This window comes from Watersipora subatra, chromosome 4 (genome assembly GCF_963576615.1).
Source record: "Watersipora subatra chromosome 4, tzWatSuba1.1, whole genome shotgun sequence".
NCBI lineage: Eukaryota > Metazoa > Bryozoa > Gymnolaemata > Cheilostomatida > Watersiporidae > Watersipora > Watersipora subatra.
In genome coordinates, this window is record NC_088711.1 from 11,822,431 (window position 1) to 11,847,195 (window position 24,765).

Below are 24,765 nucleotides of genomic sequence, written 5' to 3' on the forward strand. Positions count from 1 at the left end.
TGGATTTTGCTTACACAGTAGTTGAAATGCAACTTGATGCAGTGACATCAGCACGTGAAGTATAAACTTACTGGAAGTTCATCACCTTAATTGATGCGCATTCCGTTCAAATTTACTGAATTCATGTTTGTTTTTATGCTTCCAATTGTCTAGTACCATAGTGTATTTTGAACTTTGCTCATCTTAAATAGTTTATCTCTTCTACAGCTACAGATCAGACCGTGCCATACTGCTCGCATTAATGACGAGAGTGCCTTACACAAACTACATTTTGGGATCTACCAAGTTCTCTACTCGTCAGCAGAAACTATAGTAACTTGTCACTAGGGCCGCAGAAACTTATAAGAGTCTATTAAACAGGCAGCAGTAAGAAATGCAGACACGCTGCATGATTAAATCAATTGAGCATGTTAGAAATTTAAAAGAAAACGTCCGCTGTTATCCGTTAATTCACCACTACTTCCAACTACAAGCGTCAGCAAACTAATCGTCTATTAACTTTCAAAAACCTCAGCGATCTAACTACAATTTTACCAAGATTTACGAAATGAGACTAGCCAATTGCGTTCTTCCTTTATTGTGCGAATGGAGGTCATCATCTGCCAACTTTACACGGAACCAGAAAATTAAAAGACTCGAGTCCATATTTTGTAAACTAACCGCAATGCTTCTACACGTAGGCCTACTAAAACGTGCATCAACTGAGATGAGCTTCCAAGAAGCTCTTGTCGGGTACAATTATGTAGGTGCTTTCAGTTGTGTAAATGCAATGGTCAATAGGCAAACTTAACAATGATGACATTTGTTTATACTAAAAGTGTTTTTTATTCGTGAATATGTCTAAGACATAAAATTTGAACCACAATAAATAGGAGTAAAGAATGAACTGCACATGTAAACCAAAGCTGTTTTCCGCCAAACAGTTGTTATAATAGTGACGAATAGGACTCGTTGATCGGTTTTAGTCTTCCGCTGTCACTATTGTAATCGTATAACACAGACCTACGTATATGACACTGCTTTATTACTGTGGTCGACTAACGACGCGCGCACTCAGTTCTGCTGGTTGCGGCGCAACGGGACACAAAACTACCAGTGCAGCGTTGTTACGGACCCAGTAGTAGTTTGTTTTACACCAAAAGAAAAAATGGCCGTAAACCCTAGCAGCCCCATAGGAGTTCCTCAACTTGAACTTGAAGCTACTATTGGATTTGAAGGTAAGAAAATTACTAAGTTTAGATGTTTGCCTAAAACCTCATTCTTATACTTCACGTAAACGAAGTTTTAAAAAAGTTGATTGTGTTGACATTGGTTTCGTTTTTCCATCATGTTGTGCAAGTGTGTTAGTTAAATAAATAAGCAATGCCGAACGTTCTGCTATCTAAAATAGTTCCCTTTTTGCTACTTTGTATGTAGTAAAACCCTGGTTTGGTAATACATCACTCAGTACAATCACGCATTGTACCATAGTAACCTAACATATAGGATCATATAGAAACCTATGCTTACTATGGTTGTATTTTAGGCCGTATTCCAGGAGGTCTAAAAGTTCATCCTAACAGACAACATTTAGTGTATGCGCTTGGATGTACAGTTGTTATAGAAGATATACAGACAGGCAAACAAGATTTTCTGACAGGACATAGCAACGATGTCACTTGCATATCAATTTCGAAAAGTGGGCGATATATTGCATCTGGTCAACTCACATACATGGGTTTTAAAGTAAGTCTTATTGTACTAAAAAGTTTTCTTACATTTTTACTAGATTAATAATTTTTGCTTTGATAACACTATACATAGTGAACAACCTGCTTCAAAGTTTTCACAATAAACTCATCCTCGCATTTTTAAAATTTAGTTCTTTATAAGGCTCAAAAGCTACAAACTATTTTTCTGGTTATCTTTTTTATTTTTAAAGTGTTTTGTCACGTTTTTAGGCTGATGTGATAATCTGGGATTTTGAGGAACGATGCCTTCATGCGAGGCTTGTGCTCCACAAAGTCAAGGTTGAGGCTTTGGCATTTTCTCCTAATGATACTTTTCTGGTATCATTGGGAGGTCAAGATGATGGAGCAGTAGTAGTCTGGAATGTAGCTCGCAAAGAAGCGATTTGTGGATCACCCGCCCAAGTAGAAAGTGCAGGAGTGACTCATTGTGTAGCCTATGCAAACAATGATGAGTTTCTATTTGTCACTGGTGGCAAGTAAGTGTTCAACTAGTAGAGAGCATATAAATGCTTGTAGCAATTTAACATGTCTATATTCTTGCACCTTATTCTTCTGTGTATAAGCCTCAAAACTTTTCAAAGATGCATAGTTTTGCTACAATGTATTTGCTATATCATACAGCCACACACTGAGAGTCTGGGAATTAGATGTGGAGAATAGAAAGATAAGACCAACTGATGTTAACATGGGCCAAGTAAAACGAGTCGTCAAATGCATAGAAGTCCTTGACAATGACAAGTTCTTTTACTGCGGAACTACTACAGGAGATATCATTGCTATCAACATAGAAACCAGGCTCTTCCAGGTATTAACAAGTATTTTGCAAACCAGCTTGCTATTTAGCAAATTGATTTTTATCTCTCAAAAACACTAAACAGAAATAATTTCAAACTTTTACGGTTTTTTAAGGAAAATAGCGACCCTTTTTTTGTACACACTACTTTTAATTTTGTTATATAGCATGTTGGACCTGCAAAAGATATCTTCAGCCAAGGAATAGCTTCTCTCGCTATCCTCAAAACTGGAGAAGTCATTTGTGGAGCTGGTGACGGGACTGTCAGTGTTTGCGGCACTCTTGAGCAAAAGTTCAAACGTTCTAAGTAAGATATTAATCATAAATGTTTCCATCTACTGCAGTTATCTTATTATTAAGATCAATAATAATAACAATATTATTATTATCAATTAGCATCATATTAACATTGATATCAAAATATCACAATTTTGCTACTTATTTTGTGCCAATATCAGCACCTGCTATAGTTGCTCAAATGAAACTCGCTATTAGAAAGTTGAAATTTGTACGGCTTTTGGCACTTGTCCGTGATCATAGTACAATTGCTTCCTGGACTTTCACGCGACTTCCAGAGCATCTGTAATAACTTTTTGAGTACCAATTTGTAAAAAAGTTTGTAACATTCATCAATATCTTAAGATGATAATACGTAAGTCGTTAATATTTTGTAGAAGAGCGCAGAAGCTGGATGGACCAGTGACATCACTAGCTCTGAGAGGTCAGGGTCACCAATTCTTTGCTGGAACAGGCAAATCACACATCTACAAGTTCAACCTAACAGAATTCACACACGAACTCATCAACACTTGTCACTATTCAGCTGTAAATGACATCTCATTTCCATTGTGAGTTCCACCTCAGTGTATCTATTCTTTATACTATACATATATTCAGTATTCAGTATCTATCTCTCTATAAAGTCAGTATCGACAGTGTTCATAACTTACCCCTTGAACCTTTTCACCGGCCCTTTTATATGTTGATATTCACAAAGGTATATCTTTCGTCAGGTCTACCTGTTGCACAAAACTATCAAATATGCCTGTTCTTATTTTTATGTTTAGAGAAGATTAGGCTGAACAATAGCTGATTTTTTAAAATTTAATTTGAATAGTGAACATTGTAACAACTAGCTATAAATTGCTGCAGTGGAACTTCCGACCTGTTCGTGACCTGCTGCTATCAAGATATCCGAGTCTGGCATTTGTCGACGAGCAAAGAGCTGCTTAGAATCACTGTACCTAATATGACTTGCAACGCTGTTGACTTCACTAGAGATGGACGAAGCATTGTGTCTGGTATGAAAACATATGTTACCGTGTAATAATGCCAGCATTTTTGAGAAATGTAAGTAAATGAGTTTGGCTATTTACATGTCATCTTTTATCTTTGCATCTAGCTTGGGATGATGGAAAGATTCGCACATTTTTCCCCGAGTCAGGCAAAGTGATGTACACTATAGAGGACGCGCACAACAAAGGCGTCACAGCCTTAGCCTTGACCTCAGACTGTCGGCACATAATCAGCGGAGGTGGTGAAGGACAGGTAAGCTCAGTCTACCTTGAGAGAATACCACACGGCCTTTTTCACCTGCTGCTAGTGCTAATAGAAAGTTGAAAACTAAATGAACATTATTTATTGAACTATCTACAATACTAGTAGCGGTGAATGAAAATCTAAAAAAATGATGATGGATTCCTCCTTTTTATTGACACAGTTGTTATATGACTGTAAAGGTACGTGTCTGGGAGATCAGTGAAGGATACACGATGAAGGGAGCTCGCATCACCACCCGTCTTGTGGAGGCACTAAAGGAGCACAAGGGATCCGTGACCTGCATCAAACTGAGAAAGAATGATGCCGAATGCGTTTCAGCGAGCACCGATGGCACATGCATAATATGGGATCTCAAGTATGACCTGAATTTTGCTGATGCACACTTTTGTATAGTATTATATAAACATAAGTGTGGGTGAATTAAATTTTAAAGATCACACTTTAATATGTGGTGCCATCTGTCATGCCTCAGACAGCTTTTCAAAGTATTGATGTTTCTAGTCTGCTAAAAATGTGACGAGAAGAAAGTAAATATACTTTTATTTAGGTTGACTTTTTCATTGCAAATTTACTTCTGTTCATGTCTACCTTTTATCTCTGTCTATGTCCATGAAGTTCCCAAATTAAATTATTGTGTTTATAAATAGATTGACGACAAGGTAAGCTTAGTTGAGATAAAGCACAGCTTGTTTAGTATAGACGTATAGCATACTTTGCGTTCTCTACTATCTTTGGTTTTATACTATTTATAATATTTATCATTTGTTTATTTAGAAAGTTTTATCTGTTTAAAATTTTTTTATAGTAAGTTAATAAGATCATCATTCCTGTGAAAGATTGGGTGCGGAGTCAGTGACAGTCCACCCCTTGTATGCCTACTATTATTATAGTGGACGAAAAACTTGTCTCGCTTTAATTTGTTTTATTCTGAAATTTGTCTTTACGGCACAAATTCCATTGCAGACGATTCGTGAGAAACCAAATCATGTTTGCCAACACACTTTTCAAGACAATTGCCTATCATCCAAATGAGTGCCAAATCATCACCAGTGGAACAGACAGAAAAATTGGCTACTGGGAGAACTTTGATGGGTCTCTTATCCGAGAGCTTGAGGGATCCAAGGCTGGATCAGTCAATGGCCTTGACATCACTGCTGATGGCATGTACTTTGTTACCGGAGGAAATGATAAGCTTGTGAAGGTATGATATGGTAGTATTCTGTGCCCATGGAGATGTAGAACCACTGATGTTAGGACAAAGGATAGGATAACCCTAGTATGAGGACCAATGAAAACACTGATGTTGAGACCAATCAAAAACGATGTTAGGGCCAATGAAAACACTCATGTTAAGACCAATCAAAACAATGTTAGGACTAATGAAAACACTGATGTTAGCACCAATGAAAATGAGAACATTGCTAAGATTTAGTATCAGAGGATACACCCAATCTTAAATTTTTTCTCTACAAGGCTCGACAATGCACATTAGTCTGTTGTCGTTGTCTCTAAGAAGGAATCTGCCATAAAAAGCAGAAGGTTAAACACATGTAGCAAAGCTTTTTTACCAATTTAATAAATAAACACTCTAGTGCTGTAATGATAGTTTGATGATATAAATTATTGCAGTGTTCTCAATAGAGTTGGCAATAAAACACACAAAAGACAATCAGTCATGGAAGTCCGAAGTGATCAAATCAGTCAAGTTTCTTATTTTTTCAACAAACATGTGAGCAAAATAATTTTCAGCTTATAAAGTATTTGTTTATAAAAAGCTGATCAATATGTCCCTTAGCAAAGTTTCTAAGATGTGTTCACCGAAGTTCATTGCTACAAAAATATATTTAAGATATATATAAAATATATATAGGTAAAAAATATATGTAAAAAATATTTTTTATATATTAATTAAATATATATAAAATATTTGTAAAAAATATATAAAATACATATTAATTATATATAAATTATATATAAAATACATATAGTACTAGCTTTAAGCCTGGCGTTGCCAGGATTTCACTAAGATTTTCACTAAAATATTTTGCAGCTCGGCTGTAAATTTTCAATGCAAATTGCTACACTGCTTTCAAGCCACCAACAATCTATAAATGCTTTTATTGAGAGCAATGGTGCTTAAGACATAGAAATGCGCGTTCTTGAGTTTCTAGTCTTATGGGTGTTTAAGAAGCTGTTTCTCAAGAACCAGGCAGTTTTGAATCCAAATATTTTTGGTGACTTGCCAGAAGGCGCAAAATATATGCGTGTAAAGTTTGGATGCAATCGGCCAAAAATATAGAAATGCAGAGTGTTTACTCAGACTAACAGACACACACGATGCCAAAATGGGATAAGATACTTGGCTAAAGCAAATCCTGTTATGATCTTTAGTGGATGAACTCCTTCAAACTTAATAAATACTTGTTGATAGCAATGACACCATCTTGTAGCCAGTAGACCGTGTCAAACAAGATCATGAATTCTTATCTTATTACAGGTTTGGAAATACAATGAGGGGGAGGTAACTCATGTTGGACTGGGTCACAGTGGAGATATCAACCGCGTCAAAATCTGCCCGAATACGAAGCACATAGTTAGTGTGAGCGCCGATGGAGCGGTACTGCGCTGGAGATTCCCCTTCTAGGGTCATTGCTAAACCTTCTCCGATGTCAACACATAGCGAGACTGTGCCAAGACAGAGCAGTTGTTATTATAGAGCTTCATTTTATATGTAGTGTCTATTCAGTATAGGTGTTATTATTGCTGTATTCTTACTCTGTGCAAAGGGCTCTTCAAAATAATACAGTTTTTTAAAGATTTTTTTATGAGGTGGGTACCGAAAAGCATGAATGAAAGTTCCTAACACTCTGTCATTGAGATGGCTTCCGCAGCTGATCAGGATTTGACATCTAACAGAACTTAATATCAAATGCTATTCTTTGCCTTATTACCAAAATAATCATAAGTTATATCAATGTGTAAATAAAAGAGTGAAATATACCACCCTTTGAGTAAAATCATTATTCAGAGTCTTCAACTGTTGTAGAATACGTTGTCGATATGTTTGCAAAAAAGGTTTTACCTCGCGTCGTTTCAAATAGAATATGCTGTCTTGGTTAGAAGTGCAGGCACTGTTTAATTTGTGGTAGATAAATAAAAAACAATATATTTGAATTGTCAAAATATACACTTTGCTTCAAAAATGTATCCCTGTTTTTCATAGTAACATTAATAATGTAACGAAATGGCTAGATTCTCATACAAAATATCACTTTTGTAAGCAAAAATGCTTAATAAATAAATGCGATTTTAAATAAAAATGTTTAGCAATAGATCACATTGTTTCATCGTCAGCGATGTGAATGCTCCCTTTATAGAGAGGAACGGTGAGTTGAGAATTCTTCAGTAGTGGGTGACCGGTCATGGGAGTTTGGGCTTGCTTCTCGGTACTCGTGGAAGACTCCTCTGTGTTAGGACTAGAACCAGTAGAAGTTATGTACTCCTTATTGATTCCATTTTGTACCGTTTGTGCTGGTTGATCTATTTCTTTGCTACTACCAACATTTTCATGCCCATTCTCCATAGCCTCATTCTCTACATAAGCCGGATTGTCTATGGCTGCCATCCGTGACGCCTCTTCATATGTCTGCGGTCTAGTTTTACGCTCAAGACTAAAGTCACTGTAACGATTAACAATATCTGCCACTTCGTTTACACTGGCTTTCTTTTGAGATTCTCTTTTAATGTACTTTGATTTTGTTGGTTTAGGTTTAATAGCTGGTTTCTTTGGCTTGTTTGCTACCGGTGGAGGTGCTGCCGTTTCCATTTCTCTGCTAGGTAATGATAGCTGCAACTGCATATCGGCATCAGGATTTTTTTTGCTGAATTTACGGCTCAATCTGCCAAATCCACTCATGATGCCTTTGAGAGACTTGTGCTTAGACCGAAAGCTTCCTTTGTGTCTTCGGATCACCTGGACATTTTCATATTCATTGTCTGGATCTGCAGGAGGCTTTAGCAATATCTGTAAACAACAGTAGATAGTTTCAACAGCCTCTAAAAAGTCTCATATTGGTATATGGAAAACCTCGCCATATTGCTTATTATACTGTTTAGAATACCAGTTGTGAAACTTGAACGTTGGTCAGACAACTCTTAAGATTAGATTAATTCTAATATTACCAGTCACTAATGTAATCTCATAGCGACTTGTCATGTTACTAAGTACACTAATTGAAATCGAAGTAAAAACTTAGGAACATCGAGCAGACAACCCAGTTTTAATATGTTAATAATTGGCGATGCATGATCCAGGAAAATTAGTATTGCACACTATGTTGCCTTTTATAACCTGCATAACTTTTTTATGCAAATCAGAGAAGTAGGCTCTACATAAAACCTGAATCATATGTTTTACAAATATGTGCTCAAGTTTGTTGTAACAAATGCATACATCACTAATACTGTTTTAAAAACTAAGTCACAATATAGTAAGAACAATTAAATAAAATATGCACAAAATAAATCAAATAAAGAAAAGGTAAAGTAAACCTTCATTTCATGTGGTTTATCGCGAAAAGGGAAAAAGCCTGCGAAATAGAAACTAAAAAACTTGTATCTAATAAATTCACTTTATTATTAATCGTAAGCCTTTTTTTCTTTTTTTTAGGTTTAGGTTTTTAGGTTTAGGTTTAGGTTTTTAGGGTTTACTAAACAGCTAGCTGTACTGCCCGGCATTGCCCGGGTAATAAAAAAGTTTTTGGACAGAAAATTGATTTGTTTTTAACATATAACAACATTTGCCATTTTAAATTTCAAACTACATATCATGAGAAAGTGTTTTGTGCTGGTCAAATAAATTAAAATAAAACAGTATAAAAGGGTTTAAATATAAATGTGCAATAATTAGCAAGTAATAACTAAATGAAGTCTGTTTTGCTACAACTATAATAAATGATGATTCAGTAATGATACAACTAATACGAACTAAAAAGAAAAACAAAATAAAAATCCTGAATATGTAGAACTAATAATAATAATTCTTGTATAGAAGTGCATGGGTGTATATAAAAAAGGTCACTGTTCCAGCAAAAGCTATCCATCAAAACTTTGAGTAAGACCATACTGGTACCTCTCGATACTGGTACAAATGTAAAAATGGGATATCGGACTGTCTTTGTTTGGCCAAACGGTGAGAGAATGTAGAGGCCATTCCTACTCGAGATAACACAATTGTCCGCGTGAAAAATATTGACTTTCACCTCGATTTAGCAATTGAACCTTATGAAAAGCCGGAAATAGAAGTTCACAAAACGCAAAAAAGTTTTGTATTTCATAGAGTTAGTAGAATTCATAGAGTTTCAAATAATACGTCATTTAACATACGCTATAATGTATATTATAATTATATGATAATGTCTTTGATCAGTGTGCCTTGCGTAGCTCCGTGGTAGAGCTCGTGGTTTAAAAACTTGTGCGCGCAATCTCTGTGAGTTCAAATTCATCAGGACATGAAAATTTAATTGAAAGATTTTAATAGCTATAGCTGGACATACCGAAGGACAGATGACAAGCTTTTAGAAATACATATACAGTTTGTAAGAATTGAGGGCAGTTAATGGGCATGATGAATAGTGTCACAAGCAGTTTTACACCACCAAATGTAACACAAAAACTGAAGTCTGGTGATTGCTATCACAATTATGCTCGCAAAGAGATCTCACCAAATCAGAGAATGAGAGAAATTAATGTATTTTAGTTTTTTCATTTATACTTAATTTTTTTTCATATTTTATTTTTTAATAAAATTTTTCACCTCAAGAAGTACTGAAGTCGTAATAGGTGATTACTGTATTTCACTCATCTCTGTGCGTTTTTATCTGATTGTTTTTGATATTTTGTGTTAGTTTCTTTCGCTGTCAGTTTCATACTTGAGACCAGTTTAGTTAACGCATACCTTGAGCTGCCTCGCTTACTTTAACTGAAAAAACGTTTAACGCTTACCTGGAGCTTCTCCGCCTCTCTGACAGCAGGAGTGCACCTGTTCATAGCATCAATGACATTGACTCCACAGGCTTTCCTTATAGTGCGCACACACAAGTCTTTAAGAGGTGCCGGACCGGATTTTATATAGGAATATAGATAATCGTAATCATCATCTGATTGGCCGATTTTAGCCAGCTCTCCTCGGGAGGGCATGTAGCCAAGTTTGACTAGATCACGAACTATTTGCTTTCCTTCATTTTGGAGTGGTCCTCTCTCCATTCTTCAAACACATGCAATATACGTTGATGCAATCTATATATAGCGATGATAAGAGAGTAATAAGGCCAGATGAATGTGTTCAGCATAAAAAGTATGCAAGTAGTACAAGAGCCGAAAGTCGTAGTTATAGAACTAACCAAAATTTATCTCCATGTATTTTGTCATTTATGACATAATGTCACTTTCTTTATTATCTCAAACCACACATACTGTACAGACTGCATATACTGTACAGACCACGCATACTGTACAGACCACGCATACTGTACAGACCACGCATACTGTACAGACCACGCATACTGTACAGACCACGCATACTGTACAGACCACGCATACTGTACAGACCACGCATACTGTACAGACCACGCATACTGTACAGACCACGCATACTGTACAGACCACGCATACTGTACAGACCACGCATACTGTACAGACCACGCATACTGTACAGACCACGCATACTGTACAGACCACGCATACTGTACAGACCACGCATACTGTACAGACCACGCATACTGTACAGACCACGCATACTGTACAGACCACGCATACTGTACAGACCACGCATCTGTACAGACCACGCATACTGTACAGACCACGCATACTGTACAGGCCACGCATACTCTACAAACCACGCATACTGTACAGACCACGCATACTGTACAGACCGCACATACTGTACAGACCACAATACTGTACAGACCACACATACTGTACAGACCACACACACTGTACAGACCACGCATACTGTACAGACCACGCATACTGTACAGACCACGCATACTGTACAGACCACGCATACTGTACAGACCACGCATACTGTACAGACCACGCATACTGTACAGACCACGCATACTGTACAGACCACGCATACTGTACAGGCCACGCATACTCTACAAACCACGCATACTGTACAGACCACGCATACTGTACAGACCGCACATACTGTACAGACCACGCATACTGTACAGACCACGCATACTGTACAGACCACACATACTGTACAGACCACACATACTGTACAGACCACGCATACTGTACAGACCACAATACTGTACAGACCACACATACTGTACAGACCACACACTGTACAGACCACACATACTGTACAGACCACACATACTGTACAGACCACACATACTGTACAGACCACACATACTGTACATATTTAAAAAGTAAGCAAGTCTTGTAGATACTCTTTCTGTTACTCAAATTTTTCTCACTAAATATAAACTATTTATTAGTCATCCATTTTATCCTATTATGTGATTGACACTAAGGGCCAACTAAATATTAAGGCCCTGCTAATACTCCAAATATCACTTAATTTGCCTCTATGATACTTCTATTTACTTCCAAATACCATGTTTAGTTTGGCCTATTTTTTGACGAATCTAAGCCTATTTTTTGTGTAGAACTCTTTTGTAATAGTGTGCAGTTATCGCTATATTATATCAAAACATGCTAAAAAATCAAAGATCGGCCGTTATTCAATAATCTTCATGTATAGAACATCCTCTGCTTCCCAATGATGTTCATTTTGTCATAATTCATCTAATAAATACTTAAAAACTCGATGTAATAATAAACTTCATATTTATTTTAAGCGATCGCATAATTACGATTGCCACTGTATATAAACCAAATGCTGTATGCGAACTAAAATGATGATGAGTGAGTGATGAGGTCGGATGAATGTGTTTAGCATTGAATGAAAAAAGTCTGGATATAGTCACTTTTAAGATGGTTGTATTTTAGATCATATAATATGGAACCACAGCATTTACATTTGTTATGTAATGAAAAGATGGAAGAGTGAATAGAGGTTCCTGGGTTCTACAACTTTGAGTACACTGCAGATCATAATTTCACATTGAATTAGTGATATAACAGAGCTTACAGCATCACATGCTACCTTTATTTCAACAAAATGTTCTCCAGTTACATCAAAATTTAAACAAAAGTAAACCATCTTATTTCATTATACATTTAATAACAGAGCGGAATGTTTAAGACATTATTTAATCGCAAGCCATTATAGTGAGAGTTATCCTTACTGTAGCAATCATGTCATGACAACTCCGGGCATAGGTGTTTTAATGACAAAAGAAAATTTAACAATGGAAGAGATATTAATTGAGTGAAATATGTTTCTAAAGGGAGATCACAATTATTTCTGAGAGTTTACATAAATATTCATATACTACAAACTAAACATTTCAGGAAGGAGCCTGATCTTGGTGGTTGTTTAACTCAATTTACGCGACAAATATACAAAATAAAGTACTTCTCTTGCTTCTATTATATGGATCATGCACTGCGCACTGAGATCACTCATCAGAAAAGGAAACTAATAAAATCACACAATTTATACACCTACTAACAGGTCTTCCGAGACTTAACTTACCTGTATATATGATATATGATGTCTTGATTGGTCTGACCCGGCTTGTTACAACTGTAGCTGTCGAGATGCTCCAGCACGCTGCCATCCGCCTGCACCATCAGTCTGAGTAGTTTCATGGCCCTATATGTAATGGCTTGCATGTGGCACAGATCGAGAACTGCGTGTAGTGGCTGTCGAATTTTATCTGCAGGAGTACAAAGACAACTTTTACTCCTTGATTAATTAGGATAAAGATCAAATAAAGATGAAGATTACACTTTATCTTGTAACGGAGAGAGCTATAAGTGATGCACAGTAATCAGGTTCCTTGTAATAAAGTTTTAAATCATAAACCACAGCAGTAGCGGGTAAGAAGAGTCATAGATGCAGAATTGTGGACTTGAAATGTGAAGTAGCTACTACGAGTACACTGATTTATGTAACATCTCGCTTAACGTATGACTCATACGCATGAAGTCATAGTATGACTCATACGTTGGTACAGTTACCAGAAATTTCAGGTATAATACCTGGTACCTAGTTTCTGGTACAGAAACAGACATCTAGCTATTATAGCTATAGCGCACGAGGATTATTTTACCGATGCGGCCACGCATTACGAGGCACCTGTTAAGAAATATTTTTCGTAAGGTACGATTACTATATCTGGGGTCAAGGCCAATCTTCGCACGCGGACAATTATATTGTCAACGTATCGTCGAATTCAAAGTTTTGATAGATAGCTTCTGGTAGAACAGTAACCTTGTTTATACACACACACACTTCTATGCACGAATTTTTATTATTAATTCTATATATTCAGGAATTGTATTTTGTTTTCTCAGTTCGTATTAATTGTATTATTACCGAATCATATTTTATTGTAATGGTAGCAAAACTGACTTAACTTAGCTATTACTTGCTAATTATTTCACATTTACATTTAAACCTTCTTATAGTCATTTCATTTGTTAAAAATTTATTTGACCTGCACGAAACATTTTCCTCGTGATATGAAGTTTAAAAGTTAGACTGGCAAATGTTGTTATATGTTAAATACAAATAAATTTTTTGACCAAAGACTTTTTTATTACCCAGGCAACGCTGGGTAGCACAGCTAGTATGAATATATTTACCTGAAAGGCTCGTGATACGAGCACCGTTTTCTATAGCCTTACTCGCTGCTGCCACGTCTTTGTTGCTGATTATCAGATAGAGTGGCGTACTTTCCTGCCACACAGAGTTAATGTCGCACCCGTACTCTACAAGGACATCTACAGTCTCCATGTTCTTATGAATTATAGCGGAGAATATGGCGGTCTCTCCTAGGTCATTTTTCGTGTTCACATCCACCATTCCTACCAAGATTATGACAAACATCTACACAATGTTTAACATCAACATCATATTTTATCGCTGACTGTACTCGATACAGTATATAAATTATTAAAGTATATATATTATGTTTGCCAGTAAGCTCATAATATAATGATTGTAATGACATGCAGCATAATGTGATCATCTGTACATGCATATTTATGATATAAAAGCTTTATGGAAGCACCAAAAGATATTTTGATCAAAAATGTCTGTTGTACGATTTTGCTGCTGCTCTGAATATTTATATAATCAGTGATTATAGTTTTAAATCATTAAATTTTTTTGAAAGGTTTATGTATGATGATATGCCAAATAGTATATACATGAATATATATATACAATATATTATATATAACATGTTCTTTTATATAAAATATAATATACATGTATATTTTATATTACAATATATATAGTATACATTGCAATATATAATATATGTATTATTATATTATAATTATATGTAATATATATCATATTATATATTACATATAATATAACTAGTATAATATAGGATATTATTTATATGATATATGTATATAAATATAAATATCATCTATACACTGGAGTACAACACCAGAGTGTTAACAGCCTCAGTAATAATCACATGTCATGCCTATTGTTAAACTGTACCATGTCTCAGTTTAAGGTTTGTAACATGATACTTGTGAGCTAGCAGTCACTCAATAAGCATAAGTTGGAGGCCATCTTAATAAGTTTAGGAAACTTTTAGTGCAGACAATGAGGAATGTTACCAACTAATTGATCTGAAAGCTTTTAAATATAAAAAAATTCAAAGGTTTCAAACATCCCTACACATTACAACGCTCTTGAATTAATCATAGTAAACAGAAGATTTGGGTTGTTTGCAATTTCAAGGTTTTTATGAATCAAATTTTTATTATCATTGTTTCTTCAATTCACTGTATATCATTACATTAATATATTATCATCCTATTAAGGTTAATGTAGTAACATTTTTATATAATTTAATATACTAATGTAATAAAACTTTTATGTAGTTTAATATATTAATGTAATTATACGAAGCAATAATAATAAAAACTTAATAAATCATTAAAAATTAATTTAACTGTTTTGCAGTTTATTCGACTTGACTTAGAAGGTATTTAGACTTAAAACCTGACATCAAAGATAATTATGAAGCTCAGACTTCCTCAAGCTATCTTATTCACTTGATGTACAGCGATGCAAACAGGGCCTTCTTTAGTGCAAGTGTTGACCTCAACAGTGACCTCCTTTAGTGCAAGTGTTGACCTCAACAGTGACCTCCTTTAGTGCAAGTGTTGACCTCAACAGTGACCTCCTTTAGTACAAGTGTTGACCTCAACAGTGACCTCCTTTAGTACAAGTGTTGACCTCAACAGTGACCTCCTTTAGTACAAGTGTTGACCTCAACAGTGACCTCCTTTAGTGCAAGTGTTGACCTCAACAGTGACCTCCTTTAGTGCAAGTGTTGACCTCAACAGTGACCTCCTTTAGTGCAAGTGTTGACCTCAACAGTGACCTCCTTTAGTGCAAGTGTTGACCTCAACAGTGACCTCCTTTAGTGCAAGTGTTGACCTCAACAGTGACCTCCTTTAGTGCAAGTGTTGACCTCAACAGCGACCTCCTTTAGTGCAAGTGTTGACCTCAACAGCGACCTCCTTTAGTGCAAGTGTTGACCTCAACAGCGACCTCCTTTAGTGCAAGTGTTGACCTCAACAGCGACCTCCTTTAGTGCAAGTGTTGACCTCAACAGTGACCTCCTTTAGTGCAAGTGTTGACCTCAACAGCGACCTCCTTTAGTGCAAGTGTTGACCTCAACAGTGACCTCCTTTAGTGCAAGTGTTGACCTCAACAGTGACCTCCTTTAGTGCAAGTGTTGACCTCAACAGTGACCTCCTTTAGTGCAAGTGTTGACCTCAACAGTGACCTCCTTTAGTGCAAGTGTTGACCTCAACAGTGACCTCCTTTAGTACAAGTGTTGACCTCAACAGTGACCTCCTTTAGTGCAAGTGTTGACCTCAACAGTGACCTCCTTTAGTGCAAGTGTTGACCTCAACAGGGCCTCCTTTAGTGCAAGTGTTGACCTCAACAGTGACCTCCTTTAGTGCAAGTGTTGACCTCAACAGTGACCTCCTTTAGTACAAGTGTTGACCTCAACAGTGACCTCCTTTAGTACAAGTGTTGACCTCAACAGTGACCTCCTTTAGTGCAAGTGTTGACCTCAACAGTGACCTCCTTTAGTGCAAGTGTTGACCTCAACAGTGACCTCCTTTAGTGCAAGTGTTGACCTCAACAGTGACCTCCTTTAGTGCAAGTGTTGACCTCAACAGTGACCTCCTTTAGTACAAGTGTTGACCTCAACAGTGACCTCCTTTAGTACAAGTGTTGACCTCAACAGTGACCTCCTTTAGTACAAGTGTTGACCTCAACAGTGACCTCCTTTAGTGCAAGTGTTGACCTCAACAGTGACCTCCTTTAGTACAAGTGTTGACCTCAACAGTGACCTCCTTTAGTGCAAGTGTTGACCTCAACAGTGACCTCCTTTAGTGCAAGTGTTGACCTCAACAGTGACCTCCTTTAGTGCAAGTGTTGACCTCAACAGGGCCTCCTTTAGTGCAAGTGTTGACCTCAACAGTGACCTCCTTTAGTGCAAGTGTTGACCTCAACAGTGACCTCCTTTAGTACAAGTGTTGACCTCAACAGTGACCTCCTTTAGTGCAAGTGTTGACCTCAACAGTGACCTCCTTTAGTACAAGTGTTGACCTCAACAGTGACCTCCTTTAGTGCAAGTGTTGACCTCAACAGTGACCTCCTTTAGTACAAGTGTTGACCTCAACAGTGACCTCCTTTAGTGCAAGTGTTGACCTCAACAGTGACCTCCTTTAGTACAAGTGTTGACCTCAACAGTGACCTCCTTTAGTACAAGTGTTGACCTCAACAGTGACCTCCTTTAGTGCAAGTGTTGACCTCAACAGGGCCTCCTTTAGTGCAAGTGTTGACCTCAACAGTGACCTCCTTTAGTGCAAGTGTTGACCTCAACAGTGACCTCCTTTAGTACAAGTGTTGACCTCAACAGTGACCTCCTTTAGTGCAAGTGTTGACCTCAACAGTGACCTCCTTTAGTACAAGTGTTGACCTCAACAGTGACCTCCTTTAGTGCAAGTGTTGACCTCAACAGGGCCTCCTTTAGTGCAAGTGTTGACCTCAACAGTGACCTCCTTTAGTGCAAGTGTTGACCTCAACAGTGACCTCCTTTAGTGCAAGTGTTGACCTCAACAGTGACCTCCTTTAGTACAAGTGTTGACCTCAACAGTGACCTCCTTTAGTGCAAGTGTTGACCTCAACAGTGACCTCCTTTAGTGCAAGTGTTGACCTCAACAGTGACCTCCTTTAGTACAAGTGTTGACCTCAACAGTGACCTCCTTTAGTGCAAGTGTTGACCTCAACAGTGACCTCCTTTAGTACAAGTGTTGACCTCAACAGTGACCTCCTTTAGTGCAAGTGTTGACCTCAACAGTGACCTCCTTTAGTACAAGTGTTGACCTCAACAGTGACCTCCTTTAGTGCAAGTGTTGACCTCAACAGTGACCTCCTTTAGTACAAGTGTTGACCTCAACAGTGACCTCCTTTAGTGCAAGTGTTGACCTCAACAGTGACCTCCTTTAGTGCAAGTGTTGACCTCAACAGGGCCTCCTTTAGTGCAAGTGTTGACCTCAACAGTGACCTCCTTTAGTGCAAGTGTTGACCTCAACAGTGACCTCCTTTAGTACAAGTGTTGACCTCAACAGTGACCTCCTTTAGTGCAAGTGTTGACCTCAACAGTGACCTCCTTTAGTACAAGTGTTGACCTCAACAGTGACCTCCTTTAGTGCAAGTGTTGACCTCAACAGGGCCTCCTTTAGTGCAAGTGTTGACCTCAACAGTGACCTCCTTTAGTGCAAGTGTTGACCTCAACAGTGACCTCCTTTAGTACAAGTGTTGACCTCAACAGTGACCTCCTTTAGTACAAGTGTTGACCTCAACAGTGACCTCCTTTAGTGCAAGTGTTGACCTCAACAGTGACCTCCTTTAGTACAAGTGTTGACCTCAACAGTGACCTCCTTTAGTACAAGTGTTGACCTCAACAGGAACAACACTCAGTTGTTAAATAAAAGCTAAATAAGTTATCAACATTTAGTGGAAGTGTTATTATTTCTTGGCTAAAGCACAGTATTTGCAATAAATACCAATTATTCATATTTAGGGTCTTTTTATGAGAACTTCCTACTATGAATATCACTTATTATTGCGCTGAAAAGCCTCAGGTCCGTAACATTCTACAGTTTTTATATACATGTACTGACTGTAAAAATTTACATTGTGGAAGATCTCATGTAATACGCCTAATAGAGCTGCCTAGTGGAACAAAGTGTGCCCAAGTAAGGATCTTGCATACATACAACCTCGGAGCAGTGCTGTCGGTATGTAAACATTTTAAAACTGCGTTTCAGAATAGTTATATAAAACAGCTTTAATTAAAATGGCTAACATAACAATATTCAATGCAGTACATTGAATTCTAGAGTGGCAGCTATTCATCTCGCTCATTACTTATTCATATTTAAGTAGAACATGTAGAGGACCTCTAGTTCTTCACACCCTCGAAGCAGAACGCATACTGAGGGTTATAAATGAGCTGATTGAGAGACTTCAAAGAGCCTATAAAAAGAACCTTAGGTGTGTAAGTTTTAGTAGAAGTAGTAAAAGTATTGCGATTTTCAAAAACTACCAAACGATTCAATATTGCAAATTTGCAATTTCGAATTGCGATATATCGCGGAATGAAGTTGTGAATCGCAAGTTTGCGAGTCGAATCGCGATATATCGGGATATTATTATTATTATGTAAAAAAAGCTTGTAAATTTTTCTTAAGATTTATTAGTACAGTCAAACATGGATAACTCGCCCACAGATAGCTCGAACACATGGTTAACTCGAATGGTTTCTTTGGTCCGTCCCACGTAATGATAAATTGCTATAGATAACTCGACCTCAACTCTGTTAACTCGAACATTTTTTTGCCCAACGGCTACCGAGACGGTTGTTATCGCTTTAGAAAATCACTTTATTCCAAGTCATAGAGGTAAACCTCAACTGTTCGTAAATCATAGGCGCCGCTATTACCACCGTCGGCAAAATATTTTTGTCAATGACTTTTCTAAAGGTTTGGTGAATTTTGATTTTTACCAAACATCCGCTTAGCGATCGCCTTTCGGAAGCATGGAAAAGTGAGGTGACCTTCGCATAAACTTCAAGAAAAATCGGCAAAATTGATCTCGGTTAAAACGCTCAAAAGAAAAAGATGTCTTTTCTTCTGAGCCTTTCAACAACGATCAAGTCTTGCCAATTTTAATCTAAAAAACGTCCTGGCAATAACATCACCTCAAACAACAAACCAATCTCAAGTGATAGAAAAATCTCCTATACTTTTTAATAAAAAAGTTTTAAACTTTACATTAGAAGCATTTAATTTGAAACAAGCCATTTATGCTTTTGATTTCTATTATAGTTTGTATATGTGCATGTATCTACTAATAAATAAATAAATACATGGACTTGTGACAGTGCTCTGATAACTTGAACGCTCTGATAATTTGAACACTTTCGCTCGGTCCCGTGAAGTTCGAGTTATCCATGTTTGACTGTATATTTTAAATTAAAAAGAAACTGTTTTGTGCTCGTGATAATTAGAATCATTTACTTTATAAATGCCTGTGGGCGCGGAAGTTCATAGAATGAGGCCCATGCATTGTAGTTCCAGTATCGGTCACACTAAAATCGTTAGGTGTGAAATAAATCGCCATTACACATTTATATCATTTATATGATTAGCGATATCTCTCTGAATTGTGGCAATTTTTAAATTGTCTACCTTAAACTCAAACAATTAAATCGCCACATCGTGATGCTCTGTAAGTAATATGCTAGCCCAAGAAAGTAAGCAATCTTTTGAAGATTAAACAAATCTACAGACCAGCAAACATTGTTAAATTATGTTACTGCACAGCGGATAGATACTAATTTGCATTATAAGTTGCATAACTTTCAACAACTAATAATGATGAAAAGGCCAGCTAACCAGTTTCGAGAAGAAGTCTGGTCACTTGTGCCGAGTTCTTGTCGGCTCTGGCTGCGCAGTGCAAGGCTGAGGTTCCATTAAGGCTGTTTAAGGTTTTCACAACACTGCATCCGGCTTGAATACATTTCTTCGCCAGCTTCACGTGTCCTGAGAAGCATAGATTAAATTTTTCTCAGAAGTTCCTCATACTAAACAGCATTGCATTAGACGAGGAAGTAAGGCCATTTCACTTACTTGGTGATTACTAAATGCATTGCTATTATCAGCTTATTTCTTGACTTTACACTTCAAGGGGCTTGATTGGTCACTCCTTAACTTTGTGGACTTTCTTATCTAACTTCAAAGGTTAATAATTGACTTTCGCAAAGTTTATGTTAAAAACCATGTTAAATTTAGCCTATTTGCTTCGACAAATGTAAAAATTTTGTGAAAATTTTTAATAGTGCACAGTTATCGCTGTATCATATCAAAAATGCTGAAAAAAGCAAAGCTCGGTTGTTATTCAATAATATTCATATGTAGAACTTCCTTAGGTTTTCAACGATGTGCATTTTGTAATAATATATATAATAACTTCTTAAAAATATGAGTTAATAACTACATGTTTATTTTAAGCCACCGCATAATTATGATTGCCACTGTATATAAACTAAGCACTGTATGCGAACTAAAATGATGATAGGAGAGTGATGAGGTTGGATGGATGTCTTGAGTATAGGAACCTATGCTAAACATATCCATTATGAGAGCTTCCTCTAGTGAGTACAGAGGTTTCCGCACACTCGGTTCTGGGTATGGCAACAGTTGCCAATGAGACTAAACCTCTCACAAGTAACAATGCCACACAATCCACAATAATCACGAGTTGGTGGATCTGCATTTACTGGTGATTTGACCAGGTAACCGCTTATTGACATGCACGATAGCACTCTTCGTCATCCAATACCACTTCAGTAATGCCCTGATAATGCTGGCTATAACTTCAATAAGAAAAATTTGAAGCATGCCCGAGCAAACAGCCTTAACTAATCATTGTGAGGTGATAGGTGTCTACCATGCAAAGCTAGTCAAGGCCAAGGGTTGAGTGAAACGTGCAGCCTCCATACAGTTGTCTGCAATATAGGCCTACAGCAATATAAGGGTAGACATATGCCAGCTAACTAGTATATAGCAATGCACAAACCATTCAATGTTATTTGCTAGTTATGTCATATAGAACCTTAGTATGTCATATAGAGCCTTTGTCTTGCACAATATTAGCGTACAAGCAATAAAAGAATATGTTTGATATTTACACGTTCAACTAAGTTCTGGTCCAGTATCAACTTGAGTAAATACAGGTAATGATTGTCTTGTGCAACTGATAAAGACTAGGCTGATAGTTTTGCAGGTACTACAGCATGTACAGCTTCAAATGTGTTTGGTTTTATCTCTATGCAGTGACCTTAGGAGTATTACCTCCCTCCATACAGTGACTTGCCTTTATACCAGGAGTATTACCTCTCTCCATACAGTGACTTGCCTTTATACCAGGAGTATTACCTCCCTCCATACAGTGACTTGACTTTATACCAGGAGTATTACCTCCCTCTATGCAGTGACTTGACTTTATACCAGGAGTATTACCTCCCTCCATACAGTGACTTCATACCAGAAATATTACCTGACTCTATACAGTGACCTTATACCAGGAATATTACCTGACTCCATACAGTGACTTCATACCAGGAATACTACCTGACTCTATACAGTGACTTCATACCATGAATATTACCTGACTCCATACAGTGACATTATACCAGGAATGTTACCTCATTCAGATAGGTATCAGGTATAGAAATTGAATGCAAACAGACACACAAGTAACTTACCAGAATCTGCAGCCCGATGCAGCAAAGACCAACCGTCGATTTCTGATCTCCCAATTTTCTTCTTATTGAGAAGACTGAGAGCTTCCTCTAGTGAGCACAGAGGCTGCCGCACACTCGGTAAGTTTACCTCCATAACAGCAGCGCTTGGCACGCTGTGACTTCTCTGTCTCACAGCGGGACTGTGACTGAAGGATAGGTCACGCATATACCAGCAAGCATTTCACCCCAGGTATAAGTAAGATAGTGCAAGCCATATCAATGGTTCCTTCAGGCTGATATCGACTTACTGACAAGATAACATTCCTTCTTGCATTTAGCATTTAATCTGTCTAACATGTCCCGTGGTAGAAATATCAACAAGTGACAGACAGCCTCCCTGCACAGTGAGTGAACTAATACTGGAGTACAAATAGTCCAGCTGGTATTAGATTGCAGCTGTATATGCAGAAAAAAGCCATTCATGGTGATGATAAACTATAGAGAGTTGGGTAAAGGTGAGAGAACACGATTCTACTGAGTCTATCAGCAATTAATAAAACGGATGATAGCATCAGATATTAGAGCAGCTGAAAAGATGGATATTTTTATTACAAGTGTGAAAATGTATCGTTTCCAGAATTATTCCAGTATATCAAAATAAATTCTACTGTTCAACATTGTTTGGTGAATCATTCGCAGTATTAGAACTCATTGGGCTGATCAAAAGTTCCTAATGTGGTACAGAGTTTATTTGATTTGGGGTTTTATATGTTAGTTTTTTTCAACTGGTACAATCTAAATGAATTGTCAAAAGTCGATGAAAGAATAATCAAGTTTTTCGATGAAGCAACAGTTATTGTTTTGCTAATTCCTATTTGCTATAGTGAGCCTCACCTGGTGAAGGAGAAATCTTGGTTAGAGGTTTTTGGAATGTCTAATATATTTGGTATGAGCAAGCTGGTTGGACGCTGATTCCGTCGTTGCTGCAGTCCTACCTTCGTCGGTTGCAGGAGATTATCGGCTGAAGCGTAGCGGCCCTTCGCTTGAAACGCTGCCCTGTGGCAGCTACTGCTCGCGGCTGCTAAGGCGTTGCTACTATTACCAACTTCCTCCTCCCCTATAGTGTGAATTAGGTCATGTGATCTACTTAATATTGCTAAGCTATTTGGCCGAGACTTTTTTACAATGGTGTCTTTTGAGTTGATTGCATTCTCGTCGATAGTCTTTTGTGTTAGTCCAATCAACGGCTGCGCTGCGCCCAAATTGCAGCAAGGCGATTCATTGACAACTTCATAGCGATTAGCATGCATGTCTCTGCTGCAATTCTGAAGCTCTTCTAATGGACGACACTTGTCAAACTCTTGCTGTCTATTGTCAGCTGCCAAAGGTGACTGTGTATGACTGTTAAAGGAATCTTTCACAGAACTGTCGCAGTCTCCACCGGATAGCAAGTGATTCTGTTCATCTGCACTCTGCGCTGGACCAGTTCTTCCCGTCGATCCATGTGATGAGTCAAATAGTTGAAGCTTTGCTCTAAACGCTGCAAACAAATAATAGTTTAAAATTTAATTATCCATTTAAATTCTTAACACATGTAAATCCTACAACAAAGTTTGAGAGACAAAAATTAAAAACACTCAATAAAAAACACAACATACAATCTAGCAGTCTTTAGGATTAGCTATTCATTTAGTGCTTGGAATAGATATAAAATATAGACAGCTTTCTGATGCCAAGCTGAGTGTCCCGGTATATCTTGGTGAGAAGACAAATCCTGTTTATGTTCTAACAGCTGAGTAGATTACTGTAGGCATGGTCGTGCAGTTACACGCAATGTTTGATAGGCCTTACAGAATTAAGATGTGGGAGTTGCCCTATTAAGAAATAAGTAAAATTATAACCTCAATTTATGTTTCACTAGCTGTAGGAAGTTAAGTCATCACAAACCCTGCCTGATATGAAAAGTCAACATTGGCGCATAGGTGGTACGCGCATTAGAATATTCCATAAACATTTCAGCTCTTTTATTGTAAACTAGTGTCCTGACAGTCTTATACGCTGTAGGGGATCGTCATGTGTGGTGAGTATGTGTACAATTATTCCTAGATATTTTCTCCTAATGCTCTTAGTGCGGCTACGGACAGATGAATGGTAACGAATTTTATTATGGTAAAAATTTTCATGTTAAAATTATTTCTTTTTATAGATTATTCATTTTCAGTGTATTTAGTAGCAGAAGTGTTAGTATGATTGGCCAACTTATATGGGATAAAGATTTCTTTCCAGGTTCCAGGTCAAGTGAGAAACATCTAGCAACAATGTGAAAAAATGCTAACAAGTGAGATTAAGTGACCAATTTGATATTTTTTGAGAATTGGTTAATAACAGTCTGATTCAAGCACACAGTTCCTACTACGAGAAAGGAGTGGTTATAAGAGCATGGTGGGCAGGGCACAACTCTCAAGGAAATTTGGAGCAGATTATTTAGTCAAGAGTCACTCTTCTGCTCGAACCTCACTCTTGGTACATATACATGTAGCTGCCTTGTTCAGCTCAATAGTTGCTTCAAGGATAACGCAATGATTGGTGCAGCTCAATCATTAATGTTGATGATTGAGTAGACGACTCTCAGCTAGTAGACGAACTCAATTTGCAAAAAATAAAATCTTATTCATTG

At 37.3% G+C, this 24,765-nt stretch overlaps 2 protein-coding genes across 2 annotated transcripts in view; one reads left to right on the forward strand and one right to left on the reverse strand.

Annotated features, from left to right (window-relative positions):
* Positions 1–1,079: 1,079 nt before the first annotated feature.
* Positions 1,080–7,077, forward strand: LOC137395066 (cilia- and flagella-associated protein 52-like). The gene is made up of 11 exons (XM_068081848.1): positions 1,080–1,217; positions 1,526–1,725; positions 1,941–2,206; positions 2,352–2,535; positions 2,691–2,830; positions 3,198–3,371; positions 3,676–3,824; positions 3,926–4,071; positions 4,263–4,438; positions 5,047–5,284; positions 6,581–7,077. The coding sequence occupies exons 1-11, from the start codon at positions 1,148–1,150 to the stop codon at positions 6,725–6,727; spliced, it is 1,890 nt and encodes a 629-aa protein (XP_067937949.1). The 5' UTR covers positions 1,080–1,147; the 3' UTR covers positions 6,728–7,077.
* A 152-nt stretch (positions 7,078–7,229) lies between these two features.
* The window catches only part of LOC137395065 (uncharacterized), a 29,846-nt gene continuing 12,310 nt past the window's right edge, over positions 7,230–24,765 (reverse strand). The window contains exons 2-8 of the mRNA XM_068081847.1: positions 22,983–23,628; positions 22,110–22,294; positions 20,239–20,385; positions 13,870–14,091; positions 12,755–12,938; positions 10,087–10,348; positions 7,230–8,107 (exon numbers count right to left, since the gene is read on the reverse strand). Of these exons, the coding sequence (XP_067937948.1) occupies positions 7,418–8,107; positions 10,087–10,348; positions 12,755–12,938; positions 13,870–14,091; positions 20,239–20,385; positions 22,110–22,294; positions 22,983–23,628 (2,336 nt within the window). The 3' untranslated portion in view covers positions 7,230–7,417. The remainder of the gene's footprint in view (positions 8,108–10,086; positions 10,349–12,754; positions 12,939–13,869; positions 14,092–20,238; positions 20,386–22,109; positions 22,295–22,982; positions 23,629–24,765) is intronic.